The 19,361-nt window shown below is 38.5% G+C and overlaps 1 protein-coding gene across 1 annotated transcript; it reads left to right on the top strand.

Annotated features, from left to right (window-relative positions):
- The first annotated feature begins 1,019 nt into the window (after positions 1-1,019).
- On the top strand, positions 1,020-18,153 carry LOC127427081 (serine/threonine-protein kinase SBK1-like). Its single transcript, XM_051674437.1, has 4 exons — positions 1,020-1,240; positions 12,938-13,148; positions 13,464-13,666; positions 15,094-18,153. The coding sequence occupies exons 2-4, from the start codon at positions 12,977-12,979 to the stop codon at positions 15,898-15,900; spliced, it is 1,182 nt and encodes a 393-aa protein (XP_051530397.1). The 5' UTR covers positions 1,020-1,240; positions 12,938-12,976; the 3' UTR covers positions 15,901-18,153.
- The last annotated feature ends 1,208 nt before the right edge of the window (positions 18,154-19,361 follow it).

Below are 19,361 nucleotides of genomic sequence, written 5' to 3'. Positions count from 1 at the left end.
CAAAGTTAGCTAGCAGTCAAGTCACTTTTTTATTTTATTAGAATAATAATTTCTAAATTAAAATTCTGAAACCAGAACGGATTTGGCAATGACACCTACTCTTTAAAGCTCCCCTCACTTTTTTTTTTTTTTCTTTTTTTTTTCTCACATTTCATTTCCATCATAACAAAACCATTTTTGGAAAAAACTAAATTGTTTCATGTGATGGTAATGACAGCAGTATTGAGGACAGCAAATTATAATTGTACCAAAAAAAAAGTAAAATAATAAAATTGTAAAAAATAATAAAAATAAAAAATAAAATATGCTAATTTTTAAAAAGTTCCTAGAATAAATGGGCTAAGTAGAATTCCTCTTATTTTATTTATTTATTTTTGTATACATGTATAAGCTTATTAGAGAGGGGAAGTAAAAATCTAGGTGGGGAACAACCACAAGATTCTGTCAAATTTCACCTTTCAACCCTCTTAAAATTAGGTAAACATTTATAATAAATATGATCTAACTGTTAAACTAGAATTATTTTGTTTTCCTTTTAAAAAGCTTTTTTTTATTTTTATGTAAAATAATTTTTTTTAAAGAATCACCTATTAACATATTTATGAATTCATTGAAAACAGTTATGGGCGTTCACATTCATCCAATGCTTCCATTAGATTATATAGGCTATTTTTTCTGAACAACAATATTGTATAAATTACAGGATCAGTAAACAAATACAAACAGACAAAACGACATGTAGTTCTACAGACTGACGCGCGGAACACCAGACGCGACGGAGCGATCTGTGCTTCCATTGGCTTACGCTCGCGTAGGAAGGCGTGCTTTCAGTAGACGTGACGGAGCGACCTGTGTTGTTATTGGCTAATGTTTATAGTAGGCGGACTCTCAACAACTAAGGCGGGGAAGCGATCTGTGCTGCTATTGGCTGACGCTCAGAGTGGGCGGTTTTCTCCTCAGCCGCTCTAGGAAGCATTTCATTTCACCCCAGCAGCAGCAGTAGCAATTATGAGCGCATAGTACAATAGACAAGCGCAGGGTAGTGCAATCGGCCGCCGGGGTGAGTGAGTTATGGTGCGGCTGACCGTCTGACCGTCTGATTATCCGACCTGCACCGAGAGACCTGCAAAGGCGGATAAGAGAGACTCGCCGAAATACCATGAGAATCGATTCAGATCCTTGCGATCCGCTGTATTTCTGTCTAGAAACAGGTGCCCTGGTGTTTTGGACGGATTTCATGGTAAGTAAATTCTGCAAAAACGTTTGATAGCAACAGAAACATATCGTTACAGCAGTTGATGAATTCTGTAGTAGGCTCGAACCTCGAGGTATAATTCTCTGTTGTTCGATTATAATGTTCTGACCTGACTACTACCAGCCGACCTTTAACAGCACTGCAGAATTTCCATATGCTGGCTTGAAAATAATGGAACCATAATAACAATATTTTATTATGATTATTATTATTACGTTTAATTTGTTTTTATTTTATTTTTTACATATTTGTATTAGTATAAATAGTAGTAGTATTTATTATTAATATTATTATAATTTTATTATAATTATATATTTATTATTTACATGTAATATACTGGTAAACATTTTTTAAATAAAAATTATTTTCCTCTGAGCAAATCGGATACTCAAATGAATTGGACCTATGGATGAAACTCCTTTTGTCCTGATCTAAATGCAAATGTATTCCCCCTGTATGAAGAAAGAGACAGAGCCAGTGATGTGTTTGGTGCTGTTGTTCTCAGTGCGGATAGGATGAGTCTGCAGGTATCCGCAGGTCACCCGGAACTCAACACCGTTAAATGGATGCTGTCAGTGACCAGATGAAAAATGAGCATGGAGCTCAACCTGCAGGCTGGCCTGGGTAATAAGAGTGTGCTGTTTAGATGCTGATAACCTCTAGTGGATGCCGGCCATCAGTGGAATTTACATTCACTCTCCATGGGCACTGCCACTGAATGGAACAAAAGAAATAGAGCCTTATAGTTGAATTCTTGAAGTATTTAGATTCATTTGGATCGATAGACAGGCAGGCAGACAGAAAGATGGACGGACGGATGGATGCATAGTTAGTTAGTAAGTAAGTAACAAAGTAACTAAGTAAGTAAGTAAGTACTTGTAGAGGTCTGCAACCCGACCCGGGCCCAACGGGACCCGAGAACCCGACAAGTTTCGGGCCAGGTTCGGGTCAGTTTTTCAAGTAGGACTTCGGGTCAGGTTCGTAATTTATAAAAAAAAAAAAAAAACAAACAAAAAAATCCGCCTACCGAACTTGTTTTGCGCACGCGCTCTCACTTACAGACACGCGTGAACGGACGAGTTAGGGGCCGTTCACACCAAACGTGTATTTGCGCGCATCTGTTCTGTTTTTCCATTGTTTTCCTATGCAAACACATGCTGGACGAATGTCTTTGACTGTTGCACCGTGTCTCGCTGTTTCTTCAGCCTCTTGTGCAGGACCGTCACTGTTTAAACACCCTGTCAAGTTAAAAAGAACTTCAAATTTTCAAAAACGCATGTCGAGACACCTGCGCTCTGTTTCATTCTTTGCATTGTGTCTAGATTGTTTTTAGCGCAGGTGTCACAAAGATTCAACGTTCTGAACAAGTTCAGGCTGTAAAGAGGGGACTGTTGCATTGTTTAATATTATTCCAGATTGTTCTGTGCCAAGCTAAATTTCATCGCATAAACAGTAAGTCAGTGCTTTTTTCCGTTCTGCTCTAATGCACTGAGGGGCTGCTGTGCCTTGTTAAAACTGTATGTTTACTGTTTCAGTACTGTTACGAATGTTGCCTATATGTTACATAAATTACAGCCTATTGCAACAACACTTGCTAGGAGAAGAAATTATAAAGATAGTGAGCGATTTCGGGTCTGGTTAAGGCTTATAACACTGTGTGACAAATGTTTTTTTTTTTTTTTTTTGGTTCCTGGGTAGAAAGTGTTATTTCCTAATTGCTTATGCCTCAAAAGTATAGAAAATGGCTATTATTCCCCACAAACTTTGCTTTTGTGACCAGGATGGTGATATTTTTAAATTTACCTATTTCCATTGAGAAAACGGGCGTATTTGTGTCTTTTTGTTCACATAAAGTCAGAAAAAAACAACATATGAATTCAGATTATCATGTATTATACTAAAGTAATACAAAAATGCCTACAAAAGATTTAGGAGTAGTTTTTCGAGATTTACAATTATACTGTAAATCACTTTCACGAATCAGCCCCCAAATGTAGTCTCCCATCATGTTCTCATTATACTATCCTTGGTAGCGGCGTTCAAAGTCCAGTATATCCTGATGGAAGCACTCGCCTTGCTCCTCCGAGTACGCTCCCATGTTCTCCTTGAATTTATCAAGATGATTATCAAGGATATGGACTTTGAGGGATTTCAGAGGTGGAGCTGAGGAGAGAAACCCATACTACCCCAACCAAAAAGACCTCAATTACTTAATTAGAGATCTTGGACTCACCAAGTCCAGTGCTGAGCTTTTGATGTCTAGGTTCAAGCAGTGGAACTTGTTGGATGAAAGTGTGCAAGTCGCAGATCAGAGGAAGCGTCACCAACCTTTTTCCAGCTTCTTCACCCGTCAAGATGGGCTCTGCTTCTGCTACAATGTGACCAGTCTGTTCGAGGCAATCGGAATCGCCTTTAACCAGAATGAGTGGCGCCTCTTTATTGACAGCTCATCCAGGAGCCTCAAAGCTGTGCTGCTCCATTATGGTAACAAGTACCCGTCTCTTCCCCTGGCTCACTCGGTGCACCTCAAAGAGGATTACAACAGCATCAAGACCTTGCTGGACACTTTGAAGTATGATGAGTACGGCTGGGAGGTCATAGGAGACTTCAAAATGGTGGCATTCCTGATGGGTCTCCAAGGTGGTTTTACCAAGTTTCCCTGCTATCTTTGCCTTTGGGACAGCAGGGACACCAAGGTGCACTACCACAGGCGGGACTGGCCACAGCAGGCTGAGTTCTTTGTGGGGAGGAACAACATCAAGTGGGAGCCACTGGTGGACCCCCGGAAGGTACTGATGCCACCACTGCACATCAAATTGGGCCTTATGAATCAATTTGTCAGAGCTCTAGATAAGGAGTCGGCAGCCTTCATGTACCTTCAAGACTTCTTCCCTAAGCTGTCTGAGGCAAAGGTCAAAGCCGGTGTCTTCGTTGGACCACAGATAAAGAAGATCCTGGAGTGCAATGAATTCCCCAAGAAGCTCACTAGTAAGGAGAAAGCGGCTTGGAACAGCTTTGTCGCAGTGGTTCGGGGCTTCCTGGGCAATCACAAGGCCGAAAACTATATGGAGCTGGTTGAGACTCTGGTGAACAACTACGGCACAATGGGCTGTAGGATGTCCCTCAAAGTCCATATCCTTGATGCTCATCTTGATAAATTCAAGGAGAACATCTCCTTGAATTCGTACTCGGAGGAGCAAGGCGAGCGCTTCCATCAGGATATACTGGACTTTGAACGCCGCTACCAAGGACAGTATAACAAAAACATGATTGGGAGACTACATTTAGGGGCTGATTTGTGAAAGTGATTTACAGTATAATCATAAATCTCGAAAAACTACTATATATTGTATAAATACATGTTAATTTGGATTCATATGTTGTTTTTTTCGGACTTCATGTGAACGAAAAGACACAAATTCACCCGTTTTCTCATTGGAAATAGGTAAATTTCAAAATATCACTGTCCTGGTCACAAAAGCAAAGTTTGTGGGGAATAATAGCTATTTTCTATACTTTTGAGGCATAAGCAATTAGGAAATAACACTTACTACCCAGGAACAAAAATTGTGTTAGGGTAGGGTCGGGCCACATGTTCTTGAGTACGGGTAGGGTTCGGGTTTCATTTTAAGGCCCGTGCAGACCTCTACTTGCTTGGTTTGATTATTGGGGGGTTACCTCCGCCCCATCCCCCCTGGAATCTACGCCCCTGGTCATATGTCAGCAGTGCTCTCTTTCACACCCCTGTGATCTGAAGGAGAATCACAGTTTTTAATAAATGACTCGGTTGGAGATGCTGCTCCACATGACCTCCTGTTCTTTTCATGCCTCACTCACCAAATATATACAGTATTGTCCCAGCAGACATTTGTGTCCAAGATCTAACAGCTGTCCACATGCTTCATATGGATGCTAGAAGAATTTGATCAGCTTTGATCATTAAAACAACAACAATGTATTGGTTTAAACACTAAACACAGAAAGTAAAAATCCATGGTAATACCATTGATTCTTTGGACATGTATCATGATAATACAATGGTTTTTATGTACCATGGTAGTACCATGGTAATCTTTGAGGTACCTTTGATGTAAATAAGTATATTAATCATTCAGTATCATGGCAATCACTGTATCGTAGTACCACCACAGTATGTTATTTTGGGAAAAGGCAGTCTAATATCTCCCCTGAAAGCTTAATTTAAATGTAATGCATCAGAAGATTGAAAAGCTAAAAATGTCAGACAGCTGAAATTGCGCCATTCACTGTCTATTGCTATGTGTAAATGGAGTTGACTTCAGCTTGGTTGGCTGCTTGCTTTTTCTTGATGTCTTTCGGCTAGAAATGTTCAGGCCAGAAATTAGGCTTGATTATTTTAAAGCACCACCATGAGTGTTTTTCATAGCAAGAGTGTCTTTAGAATTAAAATGTAGTCATGTGATAAAAATGGATTTTAAAGGCATAATTTGAGATAACTGTACAATGTTGAACAATGCAGTTTTCTTGAACAGTGGCGGTTCAACAGCTTCCATCATGCTATGACCATTTTGAGGAATGAGTCAACTTTACATAGTTTTTCACTCCTCTTAACTGTATTAAATAATTTATGACAAAATAACTCGTTTTTAGTGCAACTTTGTAGACATTTCACCTAAAATACTAAAGCTCACACATGCCCATACGTTCAAAAACACTTCCCGCTTTGGCCAATGGGGGCAGTAATTTAAATTTTGATAAGCGCTGGCCTATTTCAGCTGCAGAATTTTTAACCTACTGTCACTGAAATCACATGCTGCATCTGAATATCTATACTTTACTACTATATAGTATGCCAAAAAGAGTATTTTATTTATTTTACCTTTATTTAACCAGGAAAAAAGACTCATTGAGATTAAAAATCTCTTTTACAGGAGTGTCCTGGCCAAGATAGGCAGCCGAGTTTGCATATACAATTATACAACAAAGTTGCAACATACAATACTAAATCCAACATAAAACATACAACCAGTTAAAAACATTTACACACCATTAATTCACTCTCTAGGTTACGTAGAAAAATTTTAAAATGACTTTAAGACACCAAGTTTTGTAGCTTCATCTCCGTCTGGAGAAGATTCCAATCCGAGGTGGCTGCATATTTGAAGGAAGTTTTACCAAGCTCAGTTCTGACAATGGGCACACAAAGATTGTAACTTGATTGAGAACACAATGAGTAATTGACAGGCAATTTCCGTTGAATAAAATAACAAAGATAAGAGGGCAGATAACGCAATATAGCTTTATATATCAATAAATACCAGTGCATTTTTCTTCGAACATTCAACGAAGGCCAAGCAACTCTTTTGTATAGTTCACAATGGTGTGTTGAAAATGTACAATCAGTTATAAATCTCAGAGCACCATGGTACAAAGCATCCAGAGAGGCGAGAAGGTAAGAGGGAGCATGCTGATACACTACATCCCCATAATCAAAAACTGGTAAAAAAGTAGTGGACACTAGTTTCTTCCTCACATTGAATGAAAAGCAAGACTTATTTCTAAAGTAAAATCCTAACTTTTTCTTGAGTTTTTGCCTCAAATAATTAATATGTAAACCATAATATAATGTGTTATCGATAATAATACCAAGGTATTTGTACTCCGACACTGATGTTATCTGACTCCCCTGAGAAGTCCAAAGAGCAATGGAATTTTCAGAAGAAATTTTAGAGTTTGAGAATACATGCATTTTATTTTTTCAACGTTTAAGACCAGCTTCAAAGCACAAAACCTATTTTGGATGATACCAAAAGCAGATTGTAAAAAAGCCCAAGATTGCTGCTTAGAATGAGCTGGACAATAAATAATAGTATCATCTGCGTAAAAATGAAACCTTGCATTATCAATATTAAAGTCAAGACAATTTATATACTGAATAATAGCGCCCCCAACACAGATCCTTGAGGGCTCCCTTAACAACCTCCATAGGATCTGACTGAATACCTTCCACCTGTGCACATTGGGTTCTTCCCTTTAAATAAGCAGTGAACCACAAAATTACATTTTCTGATAGTCCTACCCATCTAAGCCTATTTAATAATATGTCATGGTCCACAGTGTCGAAGGCCTTTGATAAATCAATAAAGAGACAAGCACAATATTGCATATCATTTTAAGGACTCCACGATATCATTCAAGACTTTTAAAATGGCCGTAGAAGTACTGTACCCTTTACGGAATCCTGATTGGTTAATAGACAGAATATTATGACTGTTTAGGTACCGTGTCAATTGTTTGCTAACTAGATTTTCCAGAAGTTTCGAGAGAATACAAAGTTTAGAAATAGGTCTGTAATTATCCATTAAAGAAGGATCGCCCCCTTTTGACAGAGGAACTACAAATGCTGACTTCCAGATCCGTGGAATTTTGTTAGTTAATAAAGAAAAATTAAACAAATACGTCAGCGGAGGAGAAATAAAATCAGCTGCTATTTTTAAAAACAACAGAAGAATATTATCAGGACCTGGCAATTTATTCACATCTAGTTCTTCTAAAGCAGAACAGATTTGAGAAATTATTTGTTCAAAAGCGAACTCCATAGATTACATTCTGCTTCAAGGAATTCTAAGTTTGAGTTTATATAATTATTTGTTTGAAATAAAGATCCCAATGCAATAAAATGACTGTTGCCAATGGAGTAGTATGTCTGAATCCTCAGTATTCATAAAAGAGTAAGCGAGAAATACACATATGACCTTTTACTATTTTCCGGCGAGACTAAAGTAAGTGTGCATCCACTGGACACTATCCCAAAATACATCGGGAGCTGAGGAGACGTCACGTTAAAAATGCTGGAATTAAAATAATGCCGATAAACCATGAGTCGGACTGATTCGATAAGTCTAAGGGGTTGTAAAAAAAAAAAAGTAACACTTGTGTTGTTCGCCATAGGAAATTAATGGGAAATACTAAAATACAGAGTTTTTTTTTTTTTTGTTGTTGTTGTTTTTTTGTAATCAGACACGATGCAGAACACAACCACACATAAATAAAGGGGTGAGACTGTAAAACATCCACAATGATAACTTATGATAACATCTAAAAATTAAGTTTGTTAGAACATGAGCTTATGGAGATCATCCAATGCATGGAGCACTGAAGGCACCTATTGGCCACAGTTGTTATTTCATGTAAGTATTTAATTCTTTATTCCAGCAGATGTCACCAGAGACCCCCAATACATGACAAATTGGGATGTTTTGACACTTACTGAAATGAAGTTTTTTTTTTTTATTGAAGTGAAGATGACATAAAATGTGCTTGTTTTATATGAAAATGGTGTAATTTAGTTATTTAGAGCTAAATAAGGTCTAAATATCATAGATGAACTATGTCTGGAATATATTCATACTACTCGCATGCATACCGTACTGTTTTACTGGAGAAGTGCTTCCTTCATCAAATTCAGCACATATTCTGACAGTAGCCTATGTGATTTCGGACACAGGGACTTTGTAATCAGTCTGGACGTAGAGGCCTTGGATTGTCTCTTTGACTTTCAGTCTATCCTCTTTCAAAACCCTGAGCCTTCATCCCTCCTTTCTTTGCCTTTATATACAAGCAAGTGCGGCAAGTCAACCATTTAGAGAAGACAAGAAGTCTTTCTGCGTTAGTTAAGAACACAAGTGGGGTCTCTAGGCAGAATGTGCTTCTACTTTCCCAAGCACTATTGAGACCTGCAGAGCGCGAGTGACATGAATATTTGAGCGTGAAAACAAGGCTGGCAGAAGAGAGATTAAAGCCCTGTATTTCACCTCCTCTGAATTTCAGTCTGCATTTTCCTGGCTTTGACTCCGATAACCGTGGAGCTAGCAGAATGACAAATAGCTTACACACGGGAATAAATGAGCCATTACTGTTTCACTATTTTAAATGGGTGTGTAATGATGAGAAGCAGTGGAAGTTAGTGGCAAAATCCGGTTGCCATTAAAGTGTTCTGCAGTGTGCCGAACTCAGCTCATCCTTGAATTATCATTGCACTGAAAAATGGCACCAACAGATGATGGGCAACATCATATTGGCAAATATTTTCAGCTCTTTGGAAATCAGTGAGTGTTTTGCACTGAAAACCTTAGGGGCTGTCATACAGATTTATGCCAGCTAAACTGTAAATCCCAAAGTATACTTCGGTCAGATGCGAACGCTAATCGTCTGTGTATTGGACGTATGACACAGATTTCGTCATCATAGAGTGCTCGAGCACTGAACGAGTGCAGCCCGATTTTAAAAAAAAAATAATTTTTTTAACCATGCATACTCTGAACAAGCAGTCTGCGCATGCACCTGGAATTATTTGCACTAACTTTAGTCTGAAGGAATATAAAGACATTTTTATGGGTCTAATTTCTAAACTCGTGAAGAGAAATAGTCTGAGTATCTGTCCAACCTGCATTTCACTGTCCCCTTCTGCATATTGCGGCATCATTTCACAGCCCCCTTCATCATATCGTGGCCCACCTTGGCATATCATGGCCACATTTCGTGGACGGCCCACCAGGAAAAGTCCTGGTTCTCCTGATGGCCACTAGTTAACCTCTGCTCATAGCATTCATAGAGTGCATGAGCCAACCATCTGTGTATGTGTGCACAGTCAAATGAAGTATACTTTAAAAGGCTAGCGTTCGTATACTTTGGGCTTGGCATTTGCGTCAAAACCGAAGTATACGTTGGGCTGAAGTCAGAGGTTGTCTGGTTTTGCTTCGGGGCCCACATTTTAGTTTGGACTTTATACTGTTCTTTGGACTTTACATATATCCTTCACAGCCTCGTTTTCATTCGTGTAAAAGAATGGCGTCTACCCTGACTTGAGGCAAGAGGTCTTTATTTTAGACATCAAGATTCACAGTAGAGGTTTGACATTTTATAACAGAGTTGTTCTATATTTGCATCACTTTGCCTTAAGCCTCATAAGCTAGCTAGCAGCTTTTGACCTGGTGAGTCATATTGCACCAGCCCAGCTTCCATTCTGGCATGTTCCTCACTCTCTGTCATGACAAGAATTTATGTCATTATTTCTAGATAGCGTTTGAAGTCTGTTTAATAATGCCTCCACCTGGGGCCTGGATAGCTCAGCGAGTATTGACGCTGACTACCACTCCTGGAGTCATGAGTTCGATTCCAGGGCGTGTTGAGTGAGCCAGCTCCAGCCAGGTCTCCTAAACAAACAAATTGGCCCGGTTGCTAGGGAGGGAAGAGTCACATGGGGTAACCTCCTCGTGGTCACGATTAGGGGCGTGTGGTAAGTTGTGCATGGATAGTGGAGAGTAGCCTGAGCCTCCACATGAGTCTCTGCAGTGTCATGCACAGTGAGCCACGTGATGAGATGCGCGGATTGACTGTCTCAGAAGTGGAGGCAACTGGGACTTGTCCTCCGCCACCCGGATTGAGGTGAGTAACCGCGCCACCATGAGTAGTGGGAATTGGGCATTCCAAATTGGAAGAAAAGGTAATAAATAAAAAAAAAAAAAAAAAAAAAAGAAAAAAAAAAAAAAAAACATATATATATATATATATATATATATATATATATATATATATATATACACGTATATATCTAAAATAATAATAATACCTCCTTTGGGTTATTGGACATGCTGAAGGAAGTAAAAAGGCAGGTGGCATGACATGTAAGGTCAATATTATAAGTTAAGAGGAAGAAAGTTATTCCATTTTGCGCAACACAGCAGCTCTCACTCATGCCATCACGGCTGTTTGTTTTAACCTGCAGTGCAAACTAAGCACTTCTAATTCGCTGATAGTAACAAATGGTCTCCATTAATATCACTGCAGTGCTTACTACTGAGAGAAAGATGGGCTGTGCTTCCTCAGATATTGTGTATTACTGTTTCTGATTCAATAAGATCAGAACTAGTGATGGAGATCAAAAAAAGCTGACATTTTGGGATTATCTGTGTGTTTAACAAAGATATCTGTGGCTTATTGGTATATTAACAGAAGTGTTTTTTCTGCCTAGTATCCACAGTTTTTCTTACTAAAAACTGGGTGCCGCCATGATGATTCTAATTGCCGCTATACTCTTTTGTTGTTCTGGTGTCCACAAGACACTACTAATACATGCATTCCAGGCAGAGAACAACAACAACCTTAAGTGTTAGTTGGAGAAAAAATTAGTTCAGGCTCAACTTTTAGTTGTTGACTGTCATGACAACTCAGAGTAGTTAATGAAGTCAGCGTAACTCACCTTGGTTTATAGCTTCACGTCGTCCACTCCTTAAACTTTGATGGGTGTGGAACTGTCAAAAAACGGTCATCGCAACTCCCCAAGATATCAGCACTATGGAGCCACATGCTTTTTTATTTTATAATTTTATTTTTACAAATGTAATGCGCTAAACATCACATTATTTACTAAGAAATTACACATATTGAGTGAAAACACTGTAAACCGGAAGATGAAAAATTCATCTGTTATGAATTGTGGAACACATTCAGGAAAATGGAAGATACGTTCCATTTGTCAATGGACGTTTGTCGATGGATAGTGCACTTAAAAAAACATTTGTGTATGTTGAGTGAATATTGTGTGAAATAAAGTGTTCATTTAAATTCATAAGTGTTGTATAAATCAACCAGTGGCTAAAATAGCTGGTCTAACAACAGACAGAACCAGAAAGAAGTTTCACTGTTTACTAATGAAATGATAAGCATTGGCCAATAACCGTGCCCGATTAACACTTGTGATCATTTTAGTGATCGTTCAAACTCGTATGACTTTCATTTTTCTGCGGAACACAAACAAATATTTTTGATGGATGTATGAGGTGTTTTTGTCCATACAATGTAAGTCAGTGGAGTCCAAAAGTTTCAAGCTCCAAAAAGGACATAAAGGCAGCATAAAAGCAATCCATAAGACTCACGTTGTTCAGTCCTTGTCTTCTGCAGTGATATGATTGCTATGGGTGAGAAACAAAGCAAAAATGTAGTACTTATTCACCGAAAAGCTTCAAGTCCTTTTTTATGTGTTCCTTAAAATTCATCAATTTTATGTCCTAAATCTTTTACATTTTCAAGTATTAAACTGTATATATTGGCATTATATTGACCATCCACTTTGCTCTCTTGATATCGGTTAGCATCAGCATTAAAACCCGGTTGACCACTGCTTAGAACATTTGGACATTATAGCTTATGGACATTAAAAATAACTTTAGAACTTCACTGTGTTGTTGTGAGGTTCAGAACAGAAAATTTGCACTTAAATTACCATGTTTGATAGCCTGTAATGTGTGGAAGGTTACATAACTGCCGCTCAGGTCTCAGCTCTGCATTCAAATGTAATCAAATGATAATTATTATATATTATATCTAAGGGCCAGACCATTTAATATGGTCTGAGTCCTTTTATAATATTACATAAGCCTCAGCACGCAAAAACTGCTGGGGAGCAAAGCTACTGAGCCACGAAACAATGGAGAGATTAGCAGGTTAGATAAGGGTAAGTGAAATCCCTCTCCTCGGAGAACATTTCCCTTATCTGTAGGATGATTACATTACCTGTGGCAAGACCAGGACATGAGGCAATCTGTAGTGTTCCACTCATTGAATGCTCAGTTCCCAATAGGGAAAGGCAGTTGTGAAATTGAAATGCGTTTTCTTGACTCTATGTGTTCTTTATGGTTACAGTAAGGCCCAGTGGTTGTCAGCAGCCTGTTCCTATGCAAGATGAGCTCGTCTCCTGTTGTATACCGTGTTTCCGTCGACATCCTGGAGGAACTGCAGCACTTTGCATCTCAAAACCTGGAGAAGATTGAGATTAATAAGTACTATGAGGTCATACGGGAGCTGGGCAAAGGCACCTATGGGAAGGTGGACCTTGTCGTCCATAAGATCAGAGGTACAGCGAAACGATTTACTTAAATGTTAAGGAATGTTGGGTTCCTCAGACCCAGTAAACTATTTATTTATGGAGCTTGCTTCGTGCACAGGGACATTGGAACAGAAAATATATACCCCATTATATAAAAACTTTCTATCTGATGAGATTGCATGGCTGTGAATATTGCATGTTTTCATGCATCTATTAGTAATGGATGTAGCTGAAATAGCCAATAGTGTTCATTAGAAGGTGGTATCTACATACTTTTTGACATGCAGTGCATATTATTTAAGAGTCAACCAAAGCATTTTCTCTTAACTTCTCAACCTACAGGCACCAAGATGGCTCTGAAGTTTCTAAAGAAGAAAACAACCAAGTTGAAGAGTTTCTTAAGAGAGTACAGCATCTCTCTTTATCTTTCGCCATGTCCCTTTATAATCAACATGTTCGGCATTGCGTTTGAAACGGAGGATTATTACGTTTTTGCACAGGAGTATGCCCCATCTGGTGACCTGTTTGATATCATTCCACCACAGGTAATGGCGTGTCGTAATTGTACAGGTGTAATGCAATCTTTAATGTTTTTAATTGTGTGTAAATCTTTCTTTATATAAAGTAGCTTTGGACACTTAAGTTATTCTTAAACATTTTGGAATGTCATAGAATTTAGATGAATTCAGTAACTGCTCTAAATGATATAAGGATTTTTGGTTCAATAAAAAGAGCCAACTCATAAGAGACATTCTTTCAGGAACTGCACAACACTGGTCACACTGTATGTATGTGATTCACAGAAAGAACCGGCTCATAAGAGTCACTCATTCTGGAATCGGACTACTTTGGTAGCGCTGTATGTTTCTTGCTGTAGAATTAAAAGAACTGGCTCAGAGGGGCCTGGGTAGCTCAGCAAGTATTGACGCTGACTAACACCCCTTAAGTCACAAGTTCGAATCCAGGGTGTGCTGAGTGACTCCAGCTAGGTCTTCTAAGCAACCTTGTGTTTCGCACTGGAGATTAAAAATAACCAGCGCATAAGAATAATTTGTTCGTGAATCGGACTACTATGATTGCACTGTATGTCGGACTACTATGTTTCTCACTGTAGAATCAAAAGAACGGGCTCATTATAGTCATTCGTTCGGGAATCGGACTACTCTGGTTGAGCTGTATGTTTCATGCTGTAGATTCAAAAGAACCAGCTCATTAGAGTCATTTGTTCAGGAATCGGACTACATTGGACATGCAGTATGTTTTGCGCTGTACTGTAGATTCAAAAAGATCGGCTTACTAGAGAAATTAATTTGGGAATCGGACTACCCTGTTAGCGCTGTATGTTTCGCACTGTTGATTCAAAAGAACCGGCTCATTAGAGTCATTTGTTCAGGATTCAGACTACACTTTTCGTGCTGGTTGTTTTGTGCTGTAGATTCAAAAGAATGGGCTCATTAGAGTCATTTGTTTGGGATTCAGACTACACTGTTCATGCTTTGTGTCTCACACTGTAAATTCAAAAGAACCAGCTCATAAGAGTCATTCATGCGGGAATCGGACTACACTGTTTGCGCCTTGTTTCGCACTGGAGATTCAAAAGAACCAGCGCATAAGAATCATTTGTTCGTGAATCGGACTACTTTGATTGCGCTGTATGTTTCGTGCTGTAGATTCAAAAGAATGGGCTCATTAGAGTCATTTGTTTGGGATTCAGACTACATTCGACATGCTGTATGTTTCGCACTGTTGATTCAGTAGCTGGGCTTCACTGCCGCTGAATTGCGCTGCAGGAAACACTGTCAGAGTATTTAAGTACAAACTGCATGTTCAAGAACCATTAATGGGACCAAAAGCCATGAAAATCATACGGTTCCAGTATTTAAAAAAAAAGTTGAACTAGTTCTTAACATGAACTTGTTCTCGGTTCCCAACCTAATGCATCCTAATTTAGGTTTCCAATCTGTTCTCACAGGTGGGTCTTCCAGAACCAGTGGCTAAGCGTTGTGTCCATCAAGTGGCCATTGCTCTGGACTACCTCCATTCAAAAAAGCTGGTGCACCGAGACATCAAGCCCGAGAACATCTTAATCTTTGACAAAGAGTGCCGCAGGGTCAAGCTTTCAGACTTTGGCATGACACGACGAGCTGGATCACCAGTGAAGCGCGTGAGTGGAACCATACCCTACACGGCCCCCGAGCTCTGTGACACGTCCAAACACGAGGGCTTCTGCGTGGACTACAGCACAGATGTCTGGGCCTTCGGAGTGCTGCTCTTCTGCATGCTCACCGGCAACTTCCCCTGGGAGAAGGCCATGCTGTCCGACACCTTCTATGAGGAGTTTGTGCGCTGGCAGAGGCGACGGACAGGTACGGTGCCGTCACAGTGGCGCCGCTTCACGGATGAAGCACTGCGCATGTTTCGAAAGCTTCTGTGCCTGGAGCAGGAACGTCGTTGCTCCGTCAAAGAAGTGTTTGTGCATTTTGGCCACCGTTGGATGCTGGATGGTCAGGGTGGTGGAAGCCACCATCAAGCTGTGCTGAACTCGTCATCTGAGGAGGAAGAGTTGCTGGTGGACCGTATGAAACAGCAAACCTTGTCGCCAGTGGCCTGCACGACCAAAAGTAACGCGATAGAGCCCGGAACAGCTGCAGCGCACCACTTCACCTCCGTGTCCACAAACAGCTCTGTGTCTTCCACGAATAGCTACGAACGCACAGCTAGAGACAGCTCCCCTAGCAGCCGCATCCTGGTCACAACCCCTATAGAGATCTGTGTTTAGAGACCGGACAATATACGCAAGTTAATTCACAGCAAAATTAACTTCAGCACACAACCAGACGCATTCTCAAGTTGCTTAAACTTCCAATCATTCGCACAGGTCCTAAAAGGAGTTTGCAGAATAAAGTTGTGCTATCAAATAGATGGAAAACGAGCAAAAAATGATGTAAAAAATGAATGTAACTTGTGAGCTGTGTCTTTATGATTCTACAGTGTTCAGAGTTGGCTCATAAAATGAGACTGTGCTTTTTTGCTAACATTCCTTACAGAAATGTGAAGAGGAGTTGTTGTGCTGAAACACTGAAATACTGTGCAGGTCATACTTTCCAGTTCATGGATTAGCAATGATCCAATAAATGTCTACTGAAAGTAAGATTCATAAGCTTAAATCCAGTATAAACTCTAAATAGTTTGCGGGACGAATTATGAGGGCTTCCCCAAAACATCTGTAAAGCAATATATGAAGCAAAAAAAGAGAGGAGAGCAAAGGAGAATATCTGGGATCTACATGATTATTTTGGTGTATAATTTAAGCAAACATTGAAAAATTGGGCCTAAACACAATGATGAGAAAATAGAACGGATGATATTTGTATCTGTGGTATCGTGAGTTTGTTTATGTGTGAGTATTTAAGATTTAGTGTGTACAAATTAGATAAGTTATTTAAGGCCTGATTTACTAAAACATTTGTTACATGTAACAAAATGAACGATTTTCAGAAGGTTTATTACGACATGCTTTAACTGATCACGTCACTTATTGCATGTACTCAAAACGTTTATAAAGACTCAGACTGTTGTTTTGAATTTACTTCATTTATCAAGTCTCCTAGATTATATATTTTTTCAGTTGATTTGTAGTAGTTTACAAACATCATAAAGTAGTTTAAAATGTTTTCAAATTAATTTGTTTTGGTACTTTGTTGACACAGCTGTGCCAAACTCTGTTTATATTGTTCAACAGCGCATCAGAGCTTGTTTTCTCTCCCTTCAAACAGATGTCAAGTACAGTAGTTATCTACTATTCATGACTCACAAGAATTTCAAAATAAAGAGAAAAGATAAAAAGCTAAATGTTTAAACATTGTTATAGAGATTTTTTTATTTATTTATTAGCTGTGAAATTTGTTGCAAAAACAGTTTGTTTTTGAGTTGTACTTTATGTACTAGCCGAAGTGGTAAACATATCCTTTTTGAAGATTTACAAGTTCTTTGATGTTTTCCCCTTTTAATAAAGTCTTAGTTACCTGTATTTTTTCTACATTGGTTTGAACCAAAACACAAAACAAAGACATTGCAGATGTGTGCAGTCACATTCTAATAACTGCATGTTCATTAAAACAAACATCTATTGAAAAAAAAGAAAGAGTGATTCAAAATATGTAAGAGTTGTTGTAATGTGATGTTTGCTGTAACAATTTTTGCATAATGTTCAGAGTGCAGTTGTGCTAGATGACCTAGGGCAAAACATCAAGCTGAATTACTGTTGGTTAGTTTTGTGTCGTGTTTGTGTGCTGTTGTTGTTATTGTGTTAATTTCCCACTGAGATAAAGAACTACCTGAAAAAGCCTGAATGTATGCAACCCCATTAGAAGCAGAATTAAGTAATGCCTGCACCACTGCTGTCAAATTATGAAAGTGATTTTATTTTAGGTAAAGTTGAAAGAAGTCTAAAGGGAATACTCCGGGCTTGCTGAGAAATTGAGTTTGCCGTTGCAGTTATTATTGTCTTGAACGAACAAAATGGTAGTTGTATTGGAATTGGTAGATTTTGTGTTTAAATGTGTTTTATTTTGTGTGTACATGTCTGCATGAACGTTCAACATGTACTGGAAAAAATTATGAGAAAAAAAGGTTAGATATAATAGTATCACCTTTACAGTAAAAGTGGGCCATTTGTCTGTAGCAGCATAAATATACTGTTCTTACATTTTGAAGACATTTTGTGAAACTCTGTGCAACTATACTTGCCATGAGATGTCAAATATGAGACTTAGGGCATTAAATGCGGAGTCATGTCAAGAAAGTGGCAGTGATTTTATCTTATTAGCAACAAATGTGAAGTACACACCATAGAGGATTTTGTGATTATAAAGTAATGCACTGCTCAAGCTTTTTGGTTTTGGTGATTTTGATCAGCTATCAATGGGCTTTTAGTCATTTCAAAACAAACTCTGAAACTCATTTCCAAATTCTGTCTCTGCAATACAAGTGTCTTCCTGTAAGTTCAGATTTATTTAAAAATAAATCTTGACCAGAAATGTGCATGTGTCTTTTTTTAGAGTTGAATTACTGGTTTTGTTCATTTAAGTCCTATCCTTTCAACAAATGATTGAAAAGCAATTATTATTATTTAACCAAAAGTGAAAACTCTAAAGCAGTTGTAAAAAGTTAAAGGGATAGTTCAACCAAAAATTAACATTCTCTCATCATTTACTCACCCTCATGCCATCCCAGATGTGTATGACTTTCTTTCTTCAGCAGAACACAAATTAAGATTTTTAGAAGAATATTTCAGCTCTGTAGGTCCATACAATGCAAGTGAATGGGTGCCAAAATTTTGAAGCTCCAAAATCCACTTATAAAGGGAGCATAAAAGAAATCCATATGACTCCAGTGGTTAAATCCATGTGTTCAGACACAATATGATAGGCGTGGGTGAAAAACAGATCAATATTTAAGTCATTTTATTTTCATAAGTTCTCCTCTCTGCCCATTAGGGGGTGATATGCAATAATGTGAATCATATAGAACAGAAGAAGGACAAAGTAAAAGTGAAGGGAAAAGGATTTAAATATTGATCTGTTTCTCACCCACACCCATCATATCACTTCAGAAGATATGGATTTAACCACTGGCACCCATTCACTTGCATTGTATGGACCTACAGAGCTGAAATGTTCTTCTAAAAATCTGCATTTTGTGTTCAGAAGAAAGAAACACCCTCATGATATCCCAGATATCATGAGGGTAAATGATGAGAATTTTCATTTTTGGGTGAACTATCCCTTTAAGTAGCTGTTGTAAACTATATTTAAAACTCCTAAAGTCAAATGTTAATCAGTTTAACATTACAATATTTTTACATATTTACATATTTTTATTGAAAAATGTTAATTAAATGCTACTCCTACTATTACTAATACAGACCGATCACACTGTAAATTCAGTGCCAGGAGGTAGAAAGTTCTGCTGCTGAAATTGGTCTGTGGTTAATGACATTGAAAACTACTGTCCCCAGTGGCCGAAAACAGTAAGTGTTACTGAGGTTAAATGTCCACAAAGTGGCACCAAAAGCAATTTTAATTTTTAGTTGTAAATTATGTAATACAGTCAACAGGAATGCATATTTTATTAACCCTCTTCTCTATCCCAAATCCTAAACCTAACAATCAGTGAAGTAAAAATGTAATATTAGAGCAAAACACTTCCAAATCATGCTCACCATTGTTTGTGAACATA

Source organism: Myxocyprinus asiaticus, chromosome 36 (genome assembly GCF_019703515.2).
Source record: "Myxocyprinus asiaticus isolate MX2 ecotype Aquarium Trade chromosome 36, UBuf_Myxa_2, whole genome shotgun sequence".
NCBI classification, from domain to species: domain Eukaryota; kingdom Metazoa; phylum Chordata; class Actinopteri; order Cypriniformes; family Catostomidae; genus Myxocyprinus; species Myxocyprinus asiaticus.
The sequence above is the reverse complement of the archived record's forward strand: the minus strand, read 5'-3'. Positions and strand labels throughout refer to the sequence as shown.